At 44.6% G+C, this 23158-nt stretch overlaps 1 protein-coding gene and 1 long non-coding RNA gene across 17 annotated transcripts in view; one reads left to right on the forward strand and one right to left on the reverse strand.

Annotated features, from left to right (window-relative positions):
• Nucleotides 1–22500, reverse strand: part of PDXDC1 (pyridoxal dependent decarboxylase domain containing 1) — a 61387-nt gene extending 38887 nt beyond the window's left edge. For 3 of the 16 annotated variants that reach the window (XM_015125682.3, XM_077987165.1, XM_077987168.1), the window contains exons 1-4: nucleotides 22311–22500; nucleotides 4472–4545; nucleotides 3897–3962; nucleotides 456–536 (exon numbers count right to left, since the gene is read on the reverse strand). In XM_015125682.3, coding sequence (XP_014981168.1) covers nucleotides 456–536; nucleotides 3897–3962; nucleotides 4472–4545; nucleotides 22311–22331 — 242 coding nt within the window. In that variant the 5' untranslated portion in view covers nucleotides 22332–22500. Of the gene's footprint in view, nucleotides 1–455; nucleotides 537–3896; nucleotides 3963–4471; nucleotides 4546–16211; nucleotides 16468–16561; nucleotides 17101–19792; nucleotides 19911–21223; nucleotides 21498–22310 lie in introns of those variants that run through there. The other 13 variants (XM_077987162.1, XM_077987166.1, XM_077987167.1 and 10 more) reach the window with 10 other exon arrangements.
• LOC144338358 (uncharacterized) lies at nucleotides 8742–16742 on the forward strand. Its single transcript, XR_013412383.1, has 3 exons — nucleotides 8742–9810; nucleotides 10136–10584; nucleotides 15377–16742. It is a non-coding gene; the product is annotated as an uncharacterized LOC144338358 (long non-coding RNA).
• Nucleotides 22501–23158: the final 658 nt, after the last annotated feature.

Consider the following 23158-nt stretch of genomic DNA (forward strand, 5'->3'; position numbering starts at 1 on the left):
ACACGGTAGGGAGATAGAGGTAGGAAGGAAAATTCCCTTTGTATATCGTTTTTTATTATCTGAATTTTGAACCAAGAGAACAATTTTACTTATTTCAAAACATTAAATTTAAAATAATTAAAGAGAAAACTAACTAAATGACTAATACGGGTGCGGCAATTCTTATGAAGCAGAAGCACAGCAGCAGAAAGACATGCAACACTCACTCTTCAGTCCTTCTAGTCAGCGCCTCTCTAAGGCATGATATCATAAAAACTACGGGATCTAATTTCAATAAATGCATTCATTTCACAAAATATATATGACATATAAATGTCTTTCTGAAAAGAAAAAGGATTTTAATATCATATGTAACTCGATGAAATATAGCTCCTTATTGGAGCAACTTGTCAGAGTACAATCACTACTGAAATCAAGAACATACACTCGAGAAGAGAAGCTGCCAGGTTCATTACCTGGGGCTCTGGGGCTCCTCATCTTCATCTCCATGCATCAGATTCTGAACTAACTGGAGGATGCTCACCATATCTTGTCCACTGCAGAAGAAGAAGAGTTGATGGGCTGATGGGAACAGCACACATCCCCCACCACTCTCCCGCTACTTCCCTCATGCAATTAGTGTAAAGGGTTTTTTTTTTTTTCTTAAGTAACTATAAGAGAAAGAATGTGGTATATAGTTTATGCTTTTTAAAAAACAAAGCTCAAATTATAAACTGAATTCTGATATAAACTGACTTGTGGTTAATCTCCTACCTAAATGAGAGTTTCATTTTAATAAATGTCACCAGTCTTTTCATTTTTATTTATTTTTTTGAGACTGGGTCTCACTTTGTCACCCAAGCTAGAGGGAAATGGCATGATCTGGGCTTACTGCAACTTCCACCTCCCGGTTTTAAGTGATTCTCCTGTCTCAGCCTCCTGAGTAGCTGAGATTACAGGTGTGTGCCACCACACCCGGCTAATTTTTGTATTTTTAGTAGAGACGGGGTTTCACCATGTTGGCCAGACTGGTCTTCAACTCCTGGCTTCAAGTGATCCACCCTCCTCAGCCTCCCAAAGTGTTGGGATTACAGGCGTGAGCCACCATGCCCAGCTGTTTTTGTATTTTCGGTAGAGACAGGGTTTTGCCATGTTGCCCAGGCTGGTCTCAAACCACTGAGTTCAAGCAATCCTCCTGCCTCAGCCTCCAAAAGTGCTGAGATTACAGGCCTGAGCCACCTTGCCCAGCCACCAGTCTTGCTCTAGCAACATTTCTACACATTTCATTTGAATCTTGGAATACAAGACAGAGAATATTTAATAAGCATGTAGTAAGAGCCAAAAGTCCTTATAATATATACTTATATAAGTATGTTATATAAAATATATAAAATATATAAAATATAACAAATGTATAATCATCCTTAGTATATTATAATGCTAGACAGTCACAGAATACTCCATTGCCACTGATATATCTAATTTTCCTCTTTAGGGCTCTTGTCTGTTTGGACTAACAGCCTTTATGCAAGCTTCATTTATTACCAGCTCTTCCCCAAGCTGGGAAACGTGAGATCTGCTTAGAGTGTAAAAACATTTTACTTCTATCCAAGATATGTTGCTATGAAATGCTCATTACATGAGGAGATGGAAGGTTATGAAAAGAATTCAAATGGCTAAAGTAGCAAGCAATGGCAAGGCAACTTGCAACAAGAATAACGTGAAGCTATTCCTCTGTCAATGAGAATAGACTAAAAAGATGTTTCCTCTTTCAAAAAAGGAAGTGCCATCAAAACAATGTCCCCAAACCAACTGTCCCCAAGGTGCTGCCCTTCAAGTGGGGAGGGGCTCTGGGCCTTAGACACTGTAGAGATTAGGGCAGGCAGGGGCCCCTGAGGCACACTTGGCTGCCTGCCACATGACCTTGAGCAAGCTATTCCAACTCACCGAGCCGGATGTGATGGATTTGGGAGGCTTCAGACAGTGAGGGAACAGCGCTTAGCTATGCCTGGCACGCTACTAGTCTTCAATGCTGGGTAGCAGCATTCCTAAGTGTGAATCCTCCTAGTCAGTGGCTTAAGTCGCTGTCATTCTGAGAATTACAGATGCTGCTGAAGTATCTCTCCTGGGAAAACTTCCATAGAATCAGGAGACTACACCTTATAGCCTTTGGTTTCCATCAGTAGGCCCGGAATGAGGAGATTTTATAGGACCTGCCTCCTGTTCTGAGCTGAGAAAGCACTTCACACCTAGCTTCACATCAGCATTATTCATGCTATGAATAGGAGTGACTTTTAAAAGTATTAGTATCTTGACGTGTTATTGACACACTGTGATCCTTCCTCTGTATGTTTCTTTTGCAACCTGGTTCCATTTATATTCAGGTCAAAGGATATTTAAAGGAGTTGTACTGTTTACTTACGTGCAGTTTCTTGGTTATAATAGGAAAAAAAATAAGTTTGTCTCAGGGAAGCAGGGCTGGGACACTAATTCCAGATTAACTGCTAACGTCTTGGGAAACTTTTAGTCAGCTATTTACTTTTTTGCTACTTTTCCTGCTACTCAAACCATGAAGATGTGACAGATTTGCTTCAGTTGCCAAAAAATAAGTAATTAAATTTGACATTTTCCTTTCATTTACATTATGAAAACAATAAATCTTATCAAATTAAAATACCTCTTAGAATAAAACTCAGTCCACCAAATACATTACAGGCTTCAACAGTGACCTAAGTATGATACCCCAGTTATAATGGCGAATTTGTATATCACTTTGATTTGACAGGGTCCCGCCATGTTGCTCAGGGTGGCCTCGAGCTCCTTGACTCAAGCGATCCTCCTGCCTCAGGCTCCCAAGGAGCTGGGACTACAGGTGTGCACCATGGTGCCTAGCTCCATGTATCACTTTGAGTCATGAGGTTGTATTAAATTGTTGGTTTTAAAAAAATTTTTGGCCGGGTGCAGTGGCTCATACCTGTAGTCCCAGCACATTGGGAGGCTAAGGCAGGCGGATCACCTCAGGTCAGGAGATAGAGATCATCCTGGCCAAAACAGTGACACCCTGTCTCTACTAAAAATAAAAAAATTAGCTGGGAGTGGTGGCGCACGCCTGTAATCCCAGCCACTAGGGAGGCTGAGGGAAGAGAATTGCTTGAATCCGGCAGGCAGAGGTTGCAGTGAGCTGAGATCATGCCACTGCACTCCAGACTTGCAACAGAGTGAGACTCCATCTCAAAATTAGAGTGTCTGTATCACTCAGGCTGGAGTGCAGTGGTACAATCACAGATCACTGTAACCTTGAACTCCTAGGCTCAAGTGATCCTCCCTCCTTGGCCTCCCGAAGTGCTGGGATTACAGGTGTGGCCCACTGTACTCAGCCTCTATTAAATTCCAAATGGGAGAGGGAGAGGGAGAGAAGCCAGTAGGTATAGCAGTATCACCAACTAGCCAATGGCACTTCAATTTTCTAATGTTATACTGCATATAAGTCTATTTAAATTTGCTACGTGTTCATTAAAACTAAAACCGTAACTCAATGATGGTAAGATACTGGTTTAAGAAAACTGTAGGCCAGGCACAGTGGCTCACACCTGTAATCTCAGCACTTTGGGAGGCCAAGGTGGGTGGATTACCTGAGGTCAAGGCCAGGAGTTAGAAACCAGCCTGGCCAACATGGCGAAATCCCATCTCTACTGAAAATACAAAAATTAGCCAGGTTTGGTGGTGCACGCCTGTAATCCCAGCTACTCGGGAGGCTGAGGCACAAGAAAGAACTGCTTGAACCTGGGAGGTGGAGGTTGCAGTGAGCCCAGATCATACCACTGCACCCCAGCCTGGGCTACAGAGCAAGACTGCGTCTCAAAAACAAACAAAAATTTATACCTTAACTAAAAGTATGGATCCTCATTGCCACCTACCTGCCCTGGAGTGGGCCTGGAATATCTCCGGATATGAGCTTTTTTCCATTTTCCTCTTCTGTTCTTCTAATTTAAAGAAAAGAAAAAGCTGTTCATTTATTTCATCATACCAAATTTCTAACTCTTGAACATGCAAACGTGACCATGTTGCCTATAACCTCCTAGTGACTGAGGCAGGATTTCAAACACATTTATCACATCTTCCTGCCTCCAGTTTCAGGTACCGTTTGAGTTTCTGGAAAAGACAAGAATATGCAACAAAAAAGTTCCACCCACTTCTTGTTTACTTGGTGCTCTATATGACCTGAATATATAATAAGTACTTATAGAGTCAAATCAATATATTTAGTAAATGAAACTCTTAATAGAATTAAATATTGTAAGCCCTTCCTCTCAATTTCAAAATCCTTTAATTACAAGGCACCCTTTACCCAAGACAAATACCAATTTTCAAGTCAGCCAAAGCTGTGTGTGACACTGTGAAGCCAAGAGGCATCTTTAACAGAAGGAAACCGGAGATGCTGGCTTCACAGCAGGCTGAACTCGTTGAACAGGGTCACCTCTGTCCTGCTCACCTCTGACTGTCCTCCAGCATCTTCATTGCCTCCTTCAAGTTTTTTCCCATTTCAGCTAACGTGGGGTCTGCTATCTGAGAGACAAAAAAAAAGAAAGAAATTTTAATAATACTCTATTACCTCTACAGCACAATTCACCCAGAAAAATTAAGCGCATCATTTCTTCTGGATTTACTGTAAAATACATGCATGATTTTAAAACTTCCAACAGTACAAAAGTATAACAGAAAAAGTAAAAGTCCTCCAGCCCCACTTTCCACAGAAAGTCGCTGTTTTATTTTTACTTTTTGCGATGGAGTCTCACTCTGCCACCCAGGCTACAGTGCAATGGCACAATCTTGCTCATTGCAACCTCTGCCTCCTGGGTTCAAGTGATCCTCTTGCCTCAGCCTCCCAAGTAGCTGGGATTATAGGCACACACCACCATGCCCAGCTAATTTTCATATTTTCAGTAGAGATGGGGGTTTCACCATGTGGCCATGCTAGTCTCGAACTCCTGACCTCAAGTGATCTGCCCACCTCGGCTTCCCAAAGTGCTGGGATTGCAGGTGTGAGCCACCGTACCTGGCCTCCTTTTGTTCCTTTTGAATTTTAGTACCATGTGTACACCTATCTCCCATCCAAAAAGTAAACAAAATATAATTTAAATTTTCCTGCAGAATTATTATTTTTTCACCATTCATTCTGGAAAGAACCACGTGAGGCCAAAACCAAGGACCCTGCCCTTCTTCACACTTGGTGCCACCCTCCCCCTTGACAAGTTACAAGTCCCATGGAGGTAACCACAAGGTCCCCTCAGCCTGGCCTTTGTACACAGCCCCGGGGTACCGGCAACGCATGACCCACACTCCAGGGCAGCAGGACAACTTGATCTTCGACGAGATCACTTCTGATAACAAAGTGAGTCAGCTTCACTTCAGACAAGCAATGTGGCAGTGATACAAAGACATGCTATTGTGACAAATATTATTATTTTTGAGACAGTCGCTCTGTTACACAGGCTGGGGTACAGTGGTTTGATCGTGGCTCACTGCAGCCTTGACCTCCAGGGATCAAGTGATCCTCCCACCTCAGCCTCCTGAGTACCTGGAAGTACAAGCGCTCGCCACCATGCCTGGCTACTTTTTAAAATTTTTTTGTAGATACAAGATCTAATTATGCTGTCCAGGCTGGTCTCAAACTCCTGAGCTCAAGTTATCCTTCCACCTGGGCCTTCCAAAGTGCTGGGATTACAGGCGTCAGCCACCGTGCCTGACCTTTTTGCAGAATTAAAACACACACATTCATTTTCCTTTCTCTATTAATCTCTGTAGTTATTTTTAGGGAGAAAATTCTTGTTGACTTCAATCTCTATGTAGTATGAGTTGTTATAATAATAAATTATATATATTATACACAATAATACATACAATATTATCTATAAGTTAGAGCTCTTTTGTTCCTCTCTTACTCTTCTAAGTGTGCCGCTTAAAGGAAGAACTGTGTTTATCTTTTCATATTGCTCAATGTATCTAGCAATATCTTACAGCGTGGCATACAATATGTACGTATTTAAAACTGCACTGCCTCCTCAAAATTCTTTTTAAGAAATTCCACTCCATTTATCAATATAAGATTCAGAAATTGTTCCATTCTAGAAGGGACCTAAGGGATCTAGTCCAGGGATTTTCCAGCTGTGTTCTCCTGAGCCTTAAGGCCCCTGGGAGAACTCTGAGAAGGAAAGGTTACGTAAGCAGCTGGGGCCTCTAGCTCCCTAGCAGATCAGCTCTGTTTTATATAACAGGCTTTTAAGTAAAGTTTTATTTGTAAAAAGTTTCTCCGAAAAGAAAAAAAAATTGTTTGGGAGGCCATGGCAGAACAATCACGTGAGGCCAGAAGTTCCAGATCAGCCTGGGCAACATAGTGAGACCCCACTTTTCCAAAAAAACAAATAAATAAATTAGCTGGGTGCGGTGGTGCACTCCTGCAGTCCTAGCTACTTAGGAAGGAGAGGTAGGAGGATCACTTGAGCCTCAGAGTTTGAGGCTACAGTAAGCTATGATAGTGCCACTGCACTCCTGGAACAGAGTAAAACCCTGTTGCCAAAAAAAAAAAAAAAAAAAAGTATAGCATAAAAACATCTGATTCTGGTCTAACATTTTGGAGGTGAGGAAACTAAGATGCAGAGAGGTTAAGTGACTTGCCTATGGTCATGGAGCTAATAAATTACAGTGAGGGGCCAAAACCTGGAGTCCCTGACTCCTGTTTCTCACCTCTATTATATCACACTGGCTCCCACAAGGGCTTACAAGGTAATCATTTAGCCACAACCAAATTTTTAGATAAAATAGACAAATTTTCAAACAGGTGTTTTCAATAAAATTCACAACTTTAACTATGAAAAGGCTCAGAAAGCACTTGAAAAAGGACTCAGGGCTGACAGTTAGTGAGGAGAATGAGGAACAGACGATGGTCAAGAGAATTTATCTTCACCCCTGAGTCAGCTGGTGATGCTCCTGATGATTCTCACTCCTGTGACACTCCCGTGTGTCCCCTACCATCTGGCCAAATGAAAAGATAAACACTTTGGCTTGATTCACACCTTCATGCTCCCAACGACCGTCCTGTCTCAAACATTCTCATGACTTTTATCTATCTCTCGCCTAGCACCTATTCAATTACAAGTCAATAATTCCAGGAAACCTTTATGGATAAAGCCACTTTTGCTCTTTCACATACCCTCTAATGACAATGACGCCTTCTGTCGTAAACCAAAAATCTAGACTTGTTGCTTGACAACGTTGGCTGTATTTATGGGGACAATAGGACAGAATGCTTGCAGTTGTTGCGACTGCCATTTATCCTCAAGATTCCTTACACCCTTTACTGTGAATTGTTTTACAGATGTGCTTTCCAGTATAAATGTGCTCCCCAATTAGATTACAAGCTTCTTGAAGGCAGGGATTCAGACTCCTACTAATTTTGACTTCTCTTTAGATCAAGGGTCTAAAGTTGGCTCAATTCTCTGATTGTCATATGACCCTGAAAATCCCTTAGTAAGGCATGCCAGAGTGGGTATCAACATACTGTTCTCTAAGCGCAACACAGCTATTTCCTTCAATAGAATTATAACGAATATTTCCAGTAAGAATAGATAAAACATGCCAGGCGTGGTGGCTCAAGTCTGTAATCCCAGCACTTTGGGAGGCCAAGGCAGGAGGATCAGTTGAGTCCAGGAGTTTAAGATCAGCCTGGGCAACATGGCAAAACCTCGTCTCTACAAAAAATACAAAAAAAGTTAGCCAGACAGGGTAGTGCATGCCTGTGGTCTCAGTTACTCAGGAGGCTGAGGCGGGAAGATTGCTTGAGCCCAGGAGGTCAAGGCTACAGTGAGACAAGATCATGCCACTGCACTCCAGCCTGGGTGACAGAGCAAGAACTTGTCTCAATTAAAAAAAAAAAAAAAAAGACAAAATACAGCTCAGGCAATAGGGCAAAACCCCATGTATGCAAAAAAATACAAAAGTCAGCCAGGCGTGGTGGTGCGTGCTTGTAGTCCCAACTACTTGGGAGGTTTAGGTGGGACAATCACGTGAGCCTGGGAGGTTGAGGCTTTGGTGGTGAGCCATAATCACACTACGGCACTCCAGCCTGGACGACAGAGAACCTGTCTCGACAACAAATACACACACACACATATATATACACACATATCTATATACATATATAATACATATATACACACACACAAAATAGTTTAGAAGCCATATTGTGTGCATACGCATTTATAAACACTAAAATCCCATGTAATGACAAGATGTTTAAACTGTGAGAGGCACGAGAGAAATGCAGATTCATAATCCCCAGGCGAATCTCTGACTCTGGAGTGCACAAGCACTGCACGGACTGGCTTACATTTAAATTGTTCTTGCTGGCTGGGCGTGGTGGCTCACGCCTATAATCCCAGCATGTTGGGAAGCCGAGGTGGACGGATCACCTGAGGCCCAGAAGTTCAAGACCAGCTTGGCCAACATGGCGAAATCCCGTCTCTACTAAAAATACAAAAATTAGCTGGGCACGGTCACGTGTGCCTGCAGTCCTAGGTACTTGGGAGGCTGCAGCAGGAGAATTGCTTGAACCCAGGAGGTAGAGGTTGCAGTAACCTGAAATTGCGCCACTGCATTCCAGCCTGGGCGCCAGAGCAAGACTGTCTCAAAAAATTAAATAAAAATAATAGTTCTTGCTCTTCAGGGGGTAAGCCCGGTGGGGGAGTGGATGGGTAGGAAAAGCAGCACTGATAGTTAAGTTTGGGTGAAAAAATGTGAACAATGACTCCAATGCTGCAGACCCTCATGTGTTTGTTGCATTAATTGGATAATCCAAAATATAAAGTATTACCCAGTTTCAAGATAATATTAAGATCTAAACCAAGGAATGCCCTATGAAAAGTTGTAGGTTAACTGATCCCTTAAAACTAAAAACAGCATCTTCATAAGCTTCTACTGAGGGCAGTTACCACTTTCTTCATCACATTTCTTATACTCAATAGCTGTGGGCAATGCCAAAATAGCTGTATGATCAACATTAATAAACAACAGCAGGGCAACAGCCAGACACAAACCTAAATGAAGAATTAAATTGTATAAAGATGCATAAAGATGTCTATTAGTTAGTACATAGGAGGCTGTCTGATAATGTTGGCAGAAAAAAAAAAAAAACAGGCCCGGCACGGTGGCTCACATCCGTAATCCCAGCACTTTAGAAGGCCGAGGTGGGTGGATCACCTGAGGCCAGGTGCTTGAGACCAGCCTGGCCAACATGGCAAAACCCCTTCTCTACTAAAAATACAGAAATTTGCCAAGCGTGGTGGGGGGCGCCTGTAATCCCAGCTATTCAAGAGACTGAGGCAGGAGAATCGCTTGAACGTGGGAGGCGGAGGCTGCAGTGAGCAGAGATGATGCCACTGCACTCCAGCATGGGCGACAGCAAAATTCCATCTCAAAAAACAAAAACAAAAAACAAACAAACAAAAAAAGGAAAAACACTATTCTATGTCAGGTTCCTGAGAAGAATGTCAAATAACTTCTGAATCCCTTAGCACTGAGTGCAGGGTCAGAGTAAGTATTCAATCAGATTTATGATCCTTATAATTACTAATATTTACTGGGTTGCTTACTACATTCCAGGCATCGTGCTAATAATTAACGCCTCTACACACATTACTTCCTCACAAGCCCCAAATCATAGTACGTTTAAAACTAAGTAAAATTCTAAGACCAGTGCTCTTAACCACTGGGCAATACTGCTTCTCAATTTTATCAAGTAAGTCAATGAAGCAACTCAATGCTTTAAAAAAGCTCGTACTCGCCGGGCGCGGTGGCTCAAGCCTGTAATCCCAGCACTTTGGGAGGCCGAGGCGGGCGGATCACAAGGTCAGGAGATCGAGACCACAGTGAAACCCCGTCTCTACTAAAAATACAAAAAAATTAGCCGGGCGCGGTGGCGGGCGCCTGTAGTCCCAGCTACTCAGGAGGCTGAGGCAGGAGAATGGCGGGAACCCGGGAGGCGGAGCTTGCAGTGAGCCGAGATCGCGCCACTGCACTCCAGCCTGGGCAACAGCGTGAGACTCCGTCTCAAAAAAAAAAAAAAAAAAAAAAAAAAAAAAAAAAAAAAAAAAAAAAAAAGCTCGTACTCAAAAATCATATTTAGAACTAAGGTTTAATTTTAAAGATTATCCTTGTTTGATTAATGGCTTCACCTGGGAAGAAAGTGACTCTTTACAGGGAAAATTTCTATTTTACAACAGTCTCAACTAAATGGCCATAAACTCATCATCCAGATCAGGGCTTTTTTTTTTTTTTTTTTTTTCCTTTTTCCACCAACCCTTAAACCCAAGCATTTTTAAGAGTGAAAGGGTGGCCAGGCGTGGTGGCTCATACCTGTAAAACCAGCACTTTGGGAGGTCAAGGCGGGGCAGATCATCTGATGTCAAGAGTTTGAGACCAGCCTGGCCAAAATGGTGAAACCCCATCTCTACTAAATATACAAAAATTAGCTGAGCATGGCAGTCTGCCTGTAATCCCAGCTACTCAGGAGGCTGAGGCACAAGAATCACTTGAACCTAGGAGGCGGAGGTTGCAGTTAGCCAAGATAACACTACTGCACTCCAGCCTGGGCAACACAGCAAGACTCTGTCTCAAACAAAAATCCCAAAACCAAAAGAAGTGCAACAAAGCATTTACAGAGTGGATATATCTACATGCACATTTTCTGATAGATGCTAATTGCTGAGAATTTAGTCACAGTTATACCTCTCTACAAATTTATAAATGATATTTCGAGTATGGTTAATTCTGTTGCATAAATGAAGTGGGTTCAATATTTTTGCTACAATTTTATCTAACACAGATGCATGGTAGGTATGATTTAATTCTCCTTTTCTAAGAAGAACCATTCAACTGTATGCTCACTATCACAGAACTGAGACTTTTTTTTTTTTTGAGATGGAGTCTCATTCTGTCTCCCAGGCTGGAGTGCAGTGGCTCAATCTCGGCTCACTGCAAGCTCCACCTCCTGGGTTCAAGTGATTCTCCTGTCTTAGCCTCCCAAGTAGCTGGGATTACAGGCGTCTGCCATCATGCCCAGCTAATTTTTTGTATTTTTAGTAGAGACGGGGTTTCACCATGTTGGCCATGCTGGTTTCGAACTCCTGACCTCAGGTGATCTGCCCGCCTTGGCCTCCCAAAGTGCTGGGATTACAGGCATGAGCCACTGCACCCAGCCAGAACTGAGACTTTAATAGGTAGATCATTTTATAAAACAAGCCCTACTATTCATACCTTCATGAGCACTTTTTCAATCTTTTTTTTTTTTTTTGGAGACACAACCTCGCTCTATTGTCCAGGCTGTCACAGTGGCGTGATCATAGCTGGCTACAGCCTTGAATTCCTGGGCTCAAGTGATCCTCTAACCTCAGCCCCCTGAGCAGACAGGGCTACAGGCACATGCCACCACACTTAGCTAATTTTTAAAAATGTTTTGGAGAGACAAGGTCTTACTATGTTGTCCAGGCTGATCTCAAACTCCTGGCTTCACGAGCAATCCTCCTGCCTTGGCCTCCCAAAGTGCTGAGATTAGAAATGTGAGCCACATTGCCTGGCCAAGAATCGTTTTTATGCTAGGTGACTCTTATCACTTTCGGACAGTATGGGATACTAAAATACTCCCTCACTATCAGAAGAAATATTACATATGTAATGTTAAAATTGCTTAAAAGTTCTGACAATTTAAATGCTGGAGGAAAAGTCAAGAATCAAACGTAATGTAAGATGGTTAAGGAGGTCAGGGAGCAACTCTCAATTTTTCAAAAAAGCTAACAGAAAATTATAAATTGGCAAGGCCAGGCACAGTGGCTCACGCCTGTAATCCCAGCACTTTGAGAGGCTGTGGTGGGTGGATCATGAGGTCAGGAGATAGAGACCATCCTGGCTAACACAGTGAAACCCTATCTCTACTAGAAATACAAAAAATTAGCCGGGCATGGTGGTGGGCGCCTGTAGTCCCAGCTACTCGGGAGGCTGAGGCAGGAGAATGGCGTGAACCTGGAAGGTGGAGCTCCGTCTCAAAAAAAAAAAAAAAAGCTGTTTATCATATCTTCCAAAAGTGGAAGCTACAGTAGAAATAAAAGGAGTCTTTAGAGCCTAAGATTTGGGAATTAATGAACTAGTCACTTTAAAAATTGTTTCATCTTAGGCCAGGTGCAGTGGCTCACACCTGTAATCCCAGCACTTTGGGAGGCCGAGGTGGGCAGATCACGAGGTCAGGAGATCGAGACCATCTCTACTAAAAACACAAAAATTAGTCAGGCACGATGGCGGGTACCTGTAATCCCAGCTACTCGGGAAGCCGAGGCAGGAGAATCGCTTGAACCCAGGAGGCGGAGGTTGCAGTGAGCCAAGAACGCACCACTGCACTCCAGCCTAAGTGACAGAGCAAGACTCTGTTTCAGGAGGGGGGGGATATTATCCTTTGAAAACACACTAATCAACACTTTCCTCAGTTAAACCAGTTCATCAAAGTGTGAATTTAAAAAATAATACATTTGGCCGGCAGCAGTGGCTCATGCTTGTAATCCCAGCACTTTGGGAGGCAGAGGCGGGCGGATCACGAGGTCATGAGTTTGAGACCAGCCTGTCCAACATGGTGAAACTCTGTCTCTACTAAAGATACAAAAAATTAGCTGGGCGTGGTGGTGTGCCTGTAACCCCAGCTACTCAGGAGGCTGAGGCAGGAGAATCGTTTGAACTTGGGAGGCAGAGGTTGCAGTGAACTGAGATGGCACCACTGTACTCCAGCCTGGGTGACAGGATGAGAGTCTGTCTCAAAAATAAATAAATAAATAAATACACACACACACACACACACACACACACACACTTTTATGTGATTTGGAAAAAACAAAAACCCACACACACACCTCAAATCTCAGAATGCAGATACATTACAGTTGAGCACAAATTGAAGTTAAAAAAAAGGGGGGGTGTGCAGGGATGCGATGGGTGGGTAAAGAGGGCGAGAATGACAGAAAGCAGGGCAGGGATCCACTGCAAAGGGACATTTTCAGGGAGATGGAAATGCTCTGTACCTTTTTTCGGGTGGGTGGGTAGGGGATTTGCTTTTTGAGACAGGGTCTTGCTCTGTCACCCAGGCCAAGTGCAGCAGCCCTATCGTGGCTCACTGCAGCCTCACCCTCCTGGGCTCAAGTGATCCTCTCACCTCAGCCTCCCAAGTAGCTGGGACTACAGGTGTATGCCACCAAGTCTGGCTAAGTTTTTATTTTTTATAGAGATGGGGGTCTCACTATGTTGCCCTGGCTGCCCTCAAACTCCTAGGCTCAGGTGATCCTCCTGCCTTGGCCTCCCAAAGTGTTGAAATCACAGGTGTGCACCACTGTACCAGGTCAATGCTTCGTATCTTGATCATGCTGGTGGTAATATCCCTATATACAACTTCCAAAACACAAACTCTATAACTAAAATGGGTATTTTTGTTGTATGTAAACTGTCCCCTCAATTTTTCATAAAGGGGGAGTAAATTGATGTAAACTAGATTTAAAAGAAAATATTAAGCAAATAATAGTATAGGTGGTACACTGATGTGGCCAAATTCACAGATGGTACATGAATAACTGCTGTTTGGGAGATACAGAGCTAAGCCTTTAAAGAGAAGGCTTTTTTTTTTTTTCTTTTTTTTTTTTTGAGATGGAGTCTTGCTCTGTTGCCCAGGCTGGAGTGCAGTAGGGTGATCTCGGCTCACTGCAACCTCCGCCTCCCGGGTTCAAGCAATTCTCCTGCCTCAGCCTCCCAAGTAGCTGGGACCACAGGTGCATGCTACCACACCCAGCTAATTTTTTGTATTTTTAGTAGAGACAGTGTTTCACCGTGTTAGCCATGATGGTCTCGATCTCCTGACCTCGTGATCTGCCCGCCTTGGCCTCCCAAAGTGCTGGGATTACAGGCATGAGCCACCACAGCCAGACAAAAGAAGGCTTTTAAGAGAAGCAACCTCTATAAGAAAAGAAAGTCTAAAATTTATTTTTTAAAGTATATTAATTGTAACATTCATCAATAATAGAAGTATGTAATACTTTCATTTCAACAAAGTTTTTTTTCAGGAGAGAAATATTCTTATTTGGGGGACTTTTAGGGCTTATTTTGGGGGCCTCTTAGGGCTAAAGAGAAACCAGCTGCTCATATTAGAAGACCTTGGTGTTATCAAATGCTAGTTTATACCATATGCATTAGACATATAAAAAATCACTACCTATCTTCGGCTGAGATAAAAAGCAAGAGGTAAAGCTCCAAACAGCTGTTCCTAACTTACCAACTACTCTTGCCTCCCACAGCTTTCTGAACAAGGTAAATCCTGAATAGTGATAATCATCCAACTTCATCTCTGCAAAAAGCATTTATTTTCCTCCCAGGCGAAAACAAACAGTGCCTGCTGTCTAGCAGTAGTTAAACAAGTCCCCCAAACACATCTATTATAATACATACCTCTGAGAAGCCACGGCAAGAACATAATGTTCCTTACGGGCCAAGGATGAGAGGAGAGGAACAGGTATCCTCCAAGTTGATACAGTGACTTGTAAACCTGCTTTATCTTACTGGAGTCTCAGTTTCTACATTTGTAAGTATTTTTTGTATGATTCAATAGTACAGTATTTAATTAAGAACCAGAACTTTTGTCTCCTCCCATCTTCTTTTTTTGTTTTTGAGATGGAGTATCACTCTGCTGCCCATACTGGAGTGCAATGGTGCAAACTCCTGAGTAGCTGGGACTACAGGCGTGAGCCACCACACCTGGCTAATTTTTGTATTTTTAGTAGAGATGGGTTTTCACCATGTTGGCCAGCCTGGTCTCGAACTCCTGACCTCAGGTGATCCACCCACCTTGGCCTCCCAAAGTGCTGGGAGTACAGGCATGAGTCACCACGCCCAGCCGTCTCCTCTCATCTTCTAAGAACTGGATACTATCATTTGAAAGTCTTATTCTTAACCATCATGGTCTCTACGCTTGAGTGTGTCTGTGAGAATATGAAGACATACTGTAATTACTGGCTCATTAAGCATCATAATCTTCCTAGTTGCAAAGGGTTAGCCAAGTATTGTATAAGGTGTAACTATGAGTATTTAACCTTACAAATTCCTCAAGAAGATAGGCGGAAAATAGGAAAGAAAAGGGCAAAAATAGGCCGGGCACAGTGGCCCACCTGAGGTCAGGAGTTCGAGGCCAGCCTGGCCAACATGATGAAACATTGTCTCTACTAAAAATACAAAAAATTAGCCAGGCGTGTTGGTGCGTGCCTGTAATCCCAGCTATTCAGGAGGCTGAGACAGGAGAATTGTTTGAACCCAGGAGGCAGAGGTTACAGTGAACCGAGATCGTGCCACTGCACTCCAGCCCGGGCAACAAGAGCAAAATACCGTCTCAAAAAAAAAAAAGAAAGAAAGAAAGAAAAGAAAAGGGCAAAAATACCCAACAGTGGAAAGGAGGGAGCAAAGTTAACTGCACAGATCACATCTCAGTCACAGAGAGCAGTATGTGAAGGGGGGAAAAAGCCTCTAATCGCTTGACTCAGATATATGTTGGAGATGCTAGAGATCCAACTCCACGTTCCAAAAAACTGTGTTCCCAGAGACCACTACTGCAGTGTCGATTCACACAGACCTTATAACGTGAGTAAACACTTCCAGATAATGACACTGATGGAAAAATAGCATACAATAGGAAAGCTCTATTTCTAAGAACTTTACTATTTAACTGGAATCACATCTCTATTCCGGAACAAAAAGAAAATTGCTGAACAGAAGCAGATACTGTTATAACTCTTCCTTAAGATAAGCTTCTTCATAGGCAGTGTTTCCTAGGGCTTGTTAGTGCACGATCAAACCAGAAAGGTAAAGATGAAATGGCTTTCCTGTTGCTTGATTTTTATCTACCAGCAATAATATGAGGCACGCTCATAAAGTAAAGAGTTGCATTACATTTATAATTAAACTCTAGAAAAGCATAATTCTGAGCTAAATATTCTGCCTAAAAAATCTTTTCCACACAATCTTTCCTGGTCACTTGCTCCTTGCACTCACAACTTGTTTCTTAATTCCTGTGCTTTTTATCCCTCCTTTCTATGCAAGGTTTTATCCAAAAAGTATACCCCTTACCAGAAAGTGATCTCCTGCAGGGATCACATCTTACTCACCTGGTGTGTCTGTCAGCACTCAGCACTGGGCTTTGGCCACAGCTCACCTTCCATTCATAACAATTATACATCAAGGCCGGGTATGGTGGCTGACATCTGTAATCCCAGCACTTTGGGAGCTGAGGCAGGCAGATCACTTGAGGTCAGGAGTTCGAGACCAGCCTGGCCAACACGGCGAAATCCCATCTCTATTAAAAATACAAAAATTGGCCGGGCGCCCTCTATTAAAAATACAAAAATTGGCCGGGCGCAGTGGCTCACAACTGTAATCCCAGCACTTTGGGAGGCCGAGGCAGAGGACACGAGATCAAGACCATCCTGGCTAAGACTTGGTGAAATCCCGTCTCTACTAAAAACACAAAAAATTAGCTGGGCGTGGTGGCGGGCGTCTGTAGTCCCAGCTGAGGCAGGAGACTGGCGTGAACCCAGGAGGCGGAGCTTGCAGTGAGCCGAGATTGAGCCACTGTACTCCAGCCTAGGCCACGGGGCGAGACTCCATCTCAAAAAAATAAAAAATAAAAAAACCAAAAATTAGACGGGTGTGGTACAAAAATAATCCCAACAACTTGGGAGGCTGAGGCAGGAGAATTGCTTGAACCCAGGAGGCAGAGGTTGCAGTGAGGCAGAGGTTGCATGGAGGTGAGATCGCGCCACTGCACTCCAGCCTGGGTGACAGCAAGATTCCGTCTCAAAAAATATATATATATAAATCAAAACAGGTTTCTGCTTTAGGTGACAACAGATGACATTAAGCTCAAGCAACTTCTACCTATAACTCATAATCCTAGATACAGTGGAGCAAAGACGGAAATAGGGACCATCAATAGCTCTGCCACTGACTTCCCCTGAAATCTTGAATAAATCAAGAATGAACAAAGCCATAAATATCTAGTATCAGGAACTTTGTACTATGGCCGAGTCCTATCAGTTTTCCCTGAGAGCCAGTATTAGATAATCATTTACAGCCTTAGCCACCATGCACCTGTATGCAAAACCCTCACATTATAACATTGCACTTGGCTTTATATGAAAGCTACAATTACAGCTTCTCATCTCCTGCCATTCTATATAAAAGAGTGGGATCTACAAAGCCATACACGGAAACTGGTCATTTCAACCTTGCCTAACAGGGGTTCCTTTCTCATGCTTTTTAAGGAAGGAGCAGGAATAGAAATTATCGGAGTCCTTATCAGTAAGTAATGATCAGGAATGTTCTATTGATGCTGCTATAAACCTCTAGCATAACTGCAAGGTGACAAAGAATTTTCTAAAATTAGGCCCAAATAGGAGGAAAGAAACGCTTAGCTCAGGATGAGTTCAAGAACCAAAAATGGACTGAGTTGTGCTGATTGAGGTCAGAAACAGGGTCAAAGTTGCCTCTTTCAGAGATGAGAATTAGATATAACAAGTAATTGGCTGGGCACGGTAGCTCACGCCTGTAACCCCAGCACTTTGGGAGGCCAAGGCGGGTGGATCACTTGAGGTCAGGAGCTTGACATCAGCCTGGTCAATATGGTGAAATCCCATCTCTACTAAAAGCACAAAAATTAGCCAGGTGTGGTGGTGGGCGCCTGTAATCCCGGCTACTTGAGAGGCTGAGGCAGGAGAATCGCTTGAACCCGGAGAGCAGAGGTTGCAGTGAGCCAAGACTGTGCCACTACACTCTACCCTCGGCGACAGAGCAAGAATCCATCTCAAAAAAAGAAAAAGAAATTGCCAGCTCTTAGCACTGTCCAGTGGAACCTTCTTTGGCGATGGAAATGTTCCACATCTGTGCTGCCCAATGTAGCAGACATTAGCCACATGTGGTGGCTGAACACTTGAAATGTGGCCAGCATGACTGAGCAAAGGAATGTTAAATTGTGTTTAATCTTAATCTCAATGTAAACTGCCAAATATGGCTAGTGGCTACCAAACTGCAACTGTAGCTCTAGATTCCCTAAATTAGGGACTTTCAACCAGAGGCAATTCCCTCCACCCCTTGGGGGACAGCTGCCTCCATCTGGAGACATTTCTTATTGTCACAACTGGGGGTAGGGAGTGCGACTAGCATCTACTGAGCGGAGGTCAGGGACACTGCTAAGCATGCTGCCATGCACAGGCCTGCCCCCACAACAGCTAATTATCTGACCCAAAATATCAGTAGTGCGGACACTGAGAAACTGCTCTAAGTTTGCTCAAGGATAGAATTAAAGTAAATGCAAAACAAACTGTAGCATACCTTGTCTAAACATAATACCCAGGAAGAATGAGATTTCTTAACGAACAGAAAAAGGTCTGGGCTATTCTACAAGTTTAGAGTAGCAGGTTTGACCTGGCATGGTGGCTCATGCTTATAGTTCCAGCACTTTGGGAGGCTAAGGCAAGAGGACGGCTTGAGCTCAGGAGTTTGGGACCAGCCTGGGCAATATAGTGAGACCTTGTCTCGATTAAAAAAAATTTTTTAATTAGCTCAGTGTGGGGGTGAATGCCTGTAGTCCCAGCTACTCAAGAGGCTGAAGCACGAGGATCTCTTGAGCCCTGGAGACGGACGTTGCAGTGAGCCGAGATTGTACCACGGCTCTCCAGCCTCGGTGACAGAGAGAGATCCTGTCTCAAAAATAATACTATAACAGGTTTTTACTGAAACGTGTATGTGTTTAATAACTTAAAATCTTCATCATTATAGTGATTACTTCCTGTGGCATTTTCTTTATTGAATATTAACGTAAGTACACACTGTGAGGCTCTGCTACAGGGCCTTGTTCCTTATGCCTTGAACATACAGTGGAGGATGGGGGCAAAGCCCCTACTGCTACTCTCCTAGTTTGAATTCCTTGCCTCCTCAATTAACCCAGCTGATCATCTGATTTATTGGGACATCACTATCTCAGATACAACAAAACTGATACTGTTGTGAAAGGAAAGCAAATCATGACAAGAAAATGGCTCTGCTATCACAGGTCTGCAAGTTTACATATCAACAGAAAAAGCAAGGGACAGAATTATATTTGGACCAAATCCCAATCATCAAGTGATTCTACTAAATGATGATCCCATACCACATTTTTTTTTTCACATACTATATTTTAAAGTGAGAGATGTTATTTTAAATTTTAGAGGGTGAGTATCAAATAACATTGTGGTTTCCGTAATCAGTATAAATTATGCAAGGATCAGTTTAAATGGGTTCATAACTGCTCACATAGCTCTCAAGTTTATACTAACAACATAGAATTTAACGCAGCATAGTCTATTCCTCAAAGAAACAGGAATAATGAACACAGTTACATGTTTCACTTTGACTCAGACTATTTTTCAGAACATAAAGTCATCAACACTCACATCATAGCAATGCTTTTTCTTTTCTGCCCAGTTAGCACCAACATAAATTGTTCATTCCATCTAAGACCCTCTATTACTTCAGGGAATATAAACATAAGTCCCGGCCAGGCGCAGTGGCTCACACCTGTAATCCCAGCACTTTGGGAGGCTGAGATGGGCGGATCACAAGGTCAGGAGTTTGAGACCAGCCTGACCAACAAGGTGAAACCCCGTCTCTACTGGGAATACAAAAATTAGTCGGGTGTGGTGGCACGCGCCTGTAGTCACATCTGCTCGGGAGGCTGAGGCAGAAGAATCACTTGAATCTGGGAGGCGGAGGTTGCAGTGAGCGGAGATCGCACCACTGCACTCCACCCTGGACAACAGAGCGAGGCTCTATCTCAAAAAAACAAAAAAAAGTAAGTCCCAGTCATAGTTCTGAAAAACTTACACTCAGAATTTTCACACTGACCTAAGGCAGAAACTTCCAGCCCACATGTTCTGAATTCCTAAAAGATCACTGCAATTTTTGTGAATGCTCCAATATTAAACACACTGGAATTGCAGTCCCTCTTGATACCTTCATTGAGAGAGTTTAAGATATTTTATCATCAATTAACACTTAGGGAGCAACCAATGTAATCTACTGATCAAATGCCAGAAAAGTAGTATTTAAAGCAGGATTCCGACCCACTCTGCAGATTTTCCTATAAAGGCTAATTACTCCTGTAGGAAAGATCATCCCAGTTCTTTAGGATTCCAATTACAATCACATGAAGCCCATCCACCTTCTTAGGAAATTGAAAACACCACTTTGCATCATTTTGTACTCAACTGCTGGTGGTTTAAACATGATCTTGGGGCCGGGCGCGGTGGCTCAAGCCTGTAATCCCAGCACTTTGGGAGGCCGAGACGGGTGGATCACAAGGTCAGGAGATCGAGACCATCCTGGCTAACACAGTGAAACCCCGTCTCTACTAAAAAATACAAAAAAAAAAAACTAGCCGGGCGAGCTGGCGGGCGCCTGTGGTCCCAGCTACTCGGGAGGCTGAGGCAGGAGAATGGCGTGAACCCGGGAGGCGGAGCTTGCAGTGAGCTGAGATCAGGCCACTGCACTCCAGCCTGGGCGACAGAGCGAGACTCCGTCTCAAAAAAAAAAAAAAAAAACAAAAAAAAACATGATCTTGACCAGGATTTCTCAGCCTCAACACTGCTGACATTTTGGGCCAGAGAATTATCCAGCGTGGGGAGCTGTCCTGTGCAATGTAGGATGTTTAGCTGTGTCCCTGGCCTCTACCCACTAGGTACCGGTGGCACCTCCCTGCCCCCATTGTGACAATCAAAAATATGCCCAGAGATAGCCAAATGTCCCCTGGGGAAATAAATTGCCCCCTGCTTTAAGAACCACTCACCTGGACAAACTCAAAGTACCAAAAGGTAGACACTCTGCTAATCAGAAGACGGTAAAGACTTTATTCCCAGCCAGGAAAACACATAACATTCACTCCAGAGATGGCACAAGAAAACCATATTATCTTTTTCTTGTCTTCCACCCAATGTATGCTAAGCAACCGAGGAGTAGGCTACACCACTATGAGCACATGAAAACATCTGGCCTTTTACAATTATTGCCTTCAACTCTCCAGTGACAAGTGAACAAATCTACAGCAGCTGCTGCCTTGAAAAAAGACAAAATATATTATTCCTACCAGCTCAAAATTCAAATGTAGCCGTCTTAAAACACTAGCATTGCTCCTGAATGCCACATGCATGAAAAGCCGGGTGTGCACTGGACTGGACAAGCTGACTCCCAAGCTGGAACAGAGAGAAGGGCTTTGAGGGAGGGCAGAATGTCAGGTACCGAAAGCAGGAATCCATGAAGAAACCCAAACCGGTTCCCATTTACAAGCCCTAACACTGGGACAATGAGAATCCGTTTCACATGGTAGAGCAGTCAGCCAGGTACACCACGCTGCCGTTCCCCTAAAAGGAAATCAGAGGTAGGCTCTGTTACCAGTGGATTTGGAGTTGACTCGGGGATATCTCCTCGCCACTGGAAAGGGGGAGCCGGGAAGTTGTGGGGCAGCTGCGATCCCTGAAACTCAATTCGCAATCTACGCAATACCCACCCCTTTCTGGAACTCACAGAGGTTCTCGCCCGGTGTTCGCAGGCTTAGCATCGGAATCACCTTCGTGGGGCGGAGTGGGAGGGGGACGGTGGCGGTTAAACATGCAGATCTCGGTCCCGCCCCCAGAGGTTCTGACCCCGGGACTGAACCTCCACATTTTACCAAAGGCCCCAGGTGATTCCCACGCAGGCTGAAGTTGGAAAACCACTGCTTTAGCAATTTTCATTCCTAACTTGGAGACCAAGAAAAACCTACAGGTTTGCAGCTGGCTCCGAAATAACTGCGGCTTCTTTCCGGGAGCATCTGGGGTCGCCAACGGAGAGCTCCCAGTACTCCGAAAGGGCCAGCCGAGTTCAGGCCGGCCACTCACGGAACCTCGGCAGGGCCCAAGGTCGGCCCCACGGTCCCAGTTCTGGGCTCCGGGCCCCTCACGGCCCCCACGGAACCCCGCCCAGCCTCTTCGGCCCACGGGGACCCGAGAGACACCCGGTCCCGTGACGCGCCCGGGCCCCAGCCGCCCTCCTGGCGAGGCCTCCTCAGGCGGGGCCCGTCAGCCCGCGTCCCCCTGCCCGGGTCACAATGGCAGCTTGAGACTGGCAAACAGTCGCCTCGGAGGCGGGAGCCCCGGGCCGCAGCGCCGTCCCCATCGCCCCCTCCCGGTACGGACCTTCTCCAGGGACGCGTCCATGGCTGAGGCGGCCGGTGGTGGCCCAATGCTCCCGGGCACTACTTCCTCCTCCCGCGCCCGGCCGCTGTTTCCACGCTGGCAGCGCTGACGTCCTCCGCGCCCGTGGCCGGCGGGGCGGAGAGGAGGAGGAGCTGCCCAGCGGCGCCGCGGGCTGGCGAACCTGCGGGTTGAGGGGCGGCGGGGCGGGGCCCCGTGGAGGTGGGCGGAGCCCTCTGGGATTCCGTACCTGGGCCTCACGCCGGCCCTCCTTAACGTGCGTAGGCGAAAAGGGGAGGATGCCCGGTGGATTGTTCACCAAACTCACTCTTTCCAGCAGCCTGTCGGAATCAACAAGGTAGAAGTATAATAATCACAAAGTACTATTCATGGAGTGAAAGGCTGGAAATACTAGTGACGCACCTGCACTTCCGGACCCAGGGTTCCAAGTCTCCCGCCTCCCCTCCCGCTGTCATCCCTCGAGAATGGAACAGGCCATTCGCCACGAAGGCGGTGAGCGAGCGAGCACCCTTGCACATGCGCAGGACTTACAGCGTCCTCGGCGCCCAGGGACTTGGGGTTTTTGGGTTTGGGGGCTGCTTGGTGAACGCTGTTCGGCGAAGGCACTGATCTAAGCAGAGGTGTTTGTCTCAGACCTTCCCGCCGAATTATAGACGGGAAAAAATTGTTCAGACAACTGGGCCAGCCTCCTTCATGTAACAATTATAACTTGTCAGGTAATGGGTAATAATAATAATGATAATATTAATACATCAGCTGCTGCTCTTCCATTTTCCTATTTCAACAGCTCTAGGAGATCATCATTATCCCCATTTCGCAGTGCCGATCTA

Source organism: Macaca mulatta, chromosome 20, assembly GCF_049350105.2.
Source record: "Macaca mulatta isolate MMU2019108-1 chromosome 20, T2T-MMU8v2.0, whole genome shotgun sequence".
NCBI classification, from domain to species: Eukaryota; Metazoa; Chordata; class Mammalia; order Primates; family Cercopithecidae; genus Macaca; species Macaca mulatta.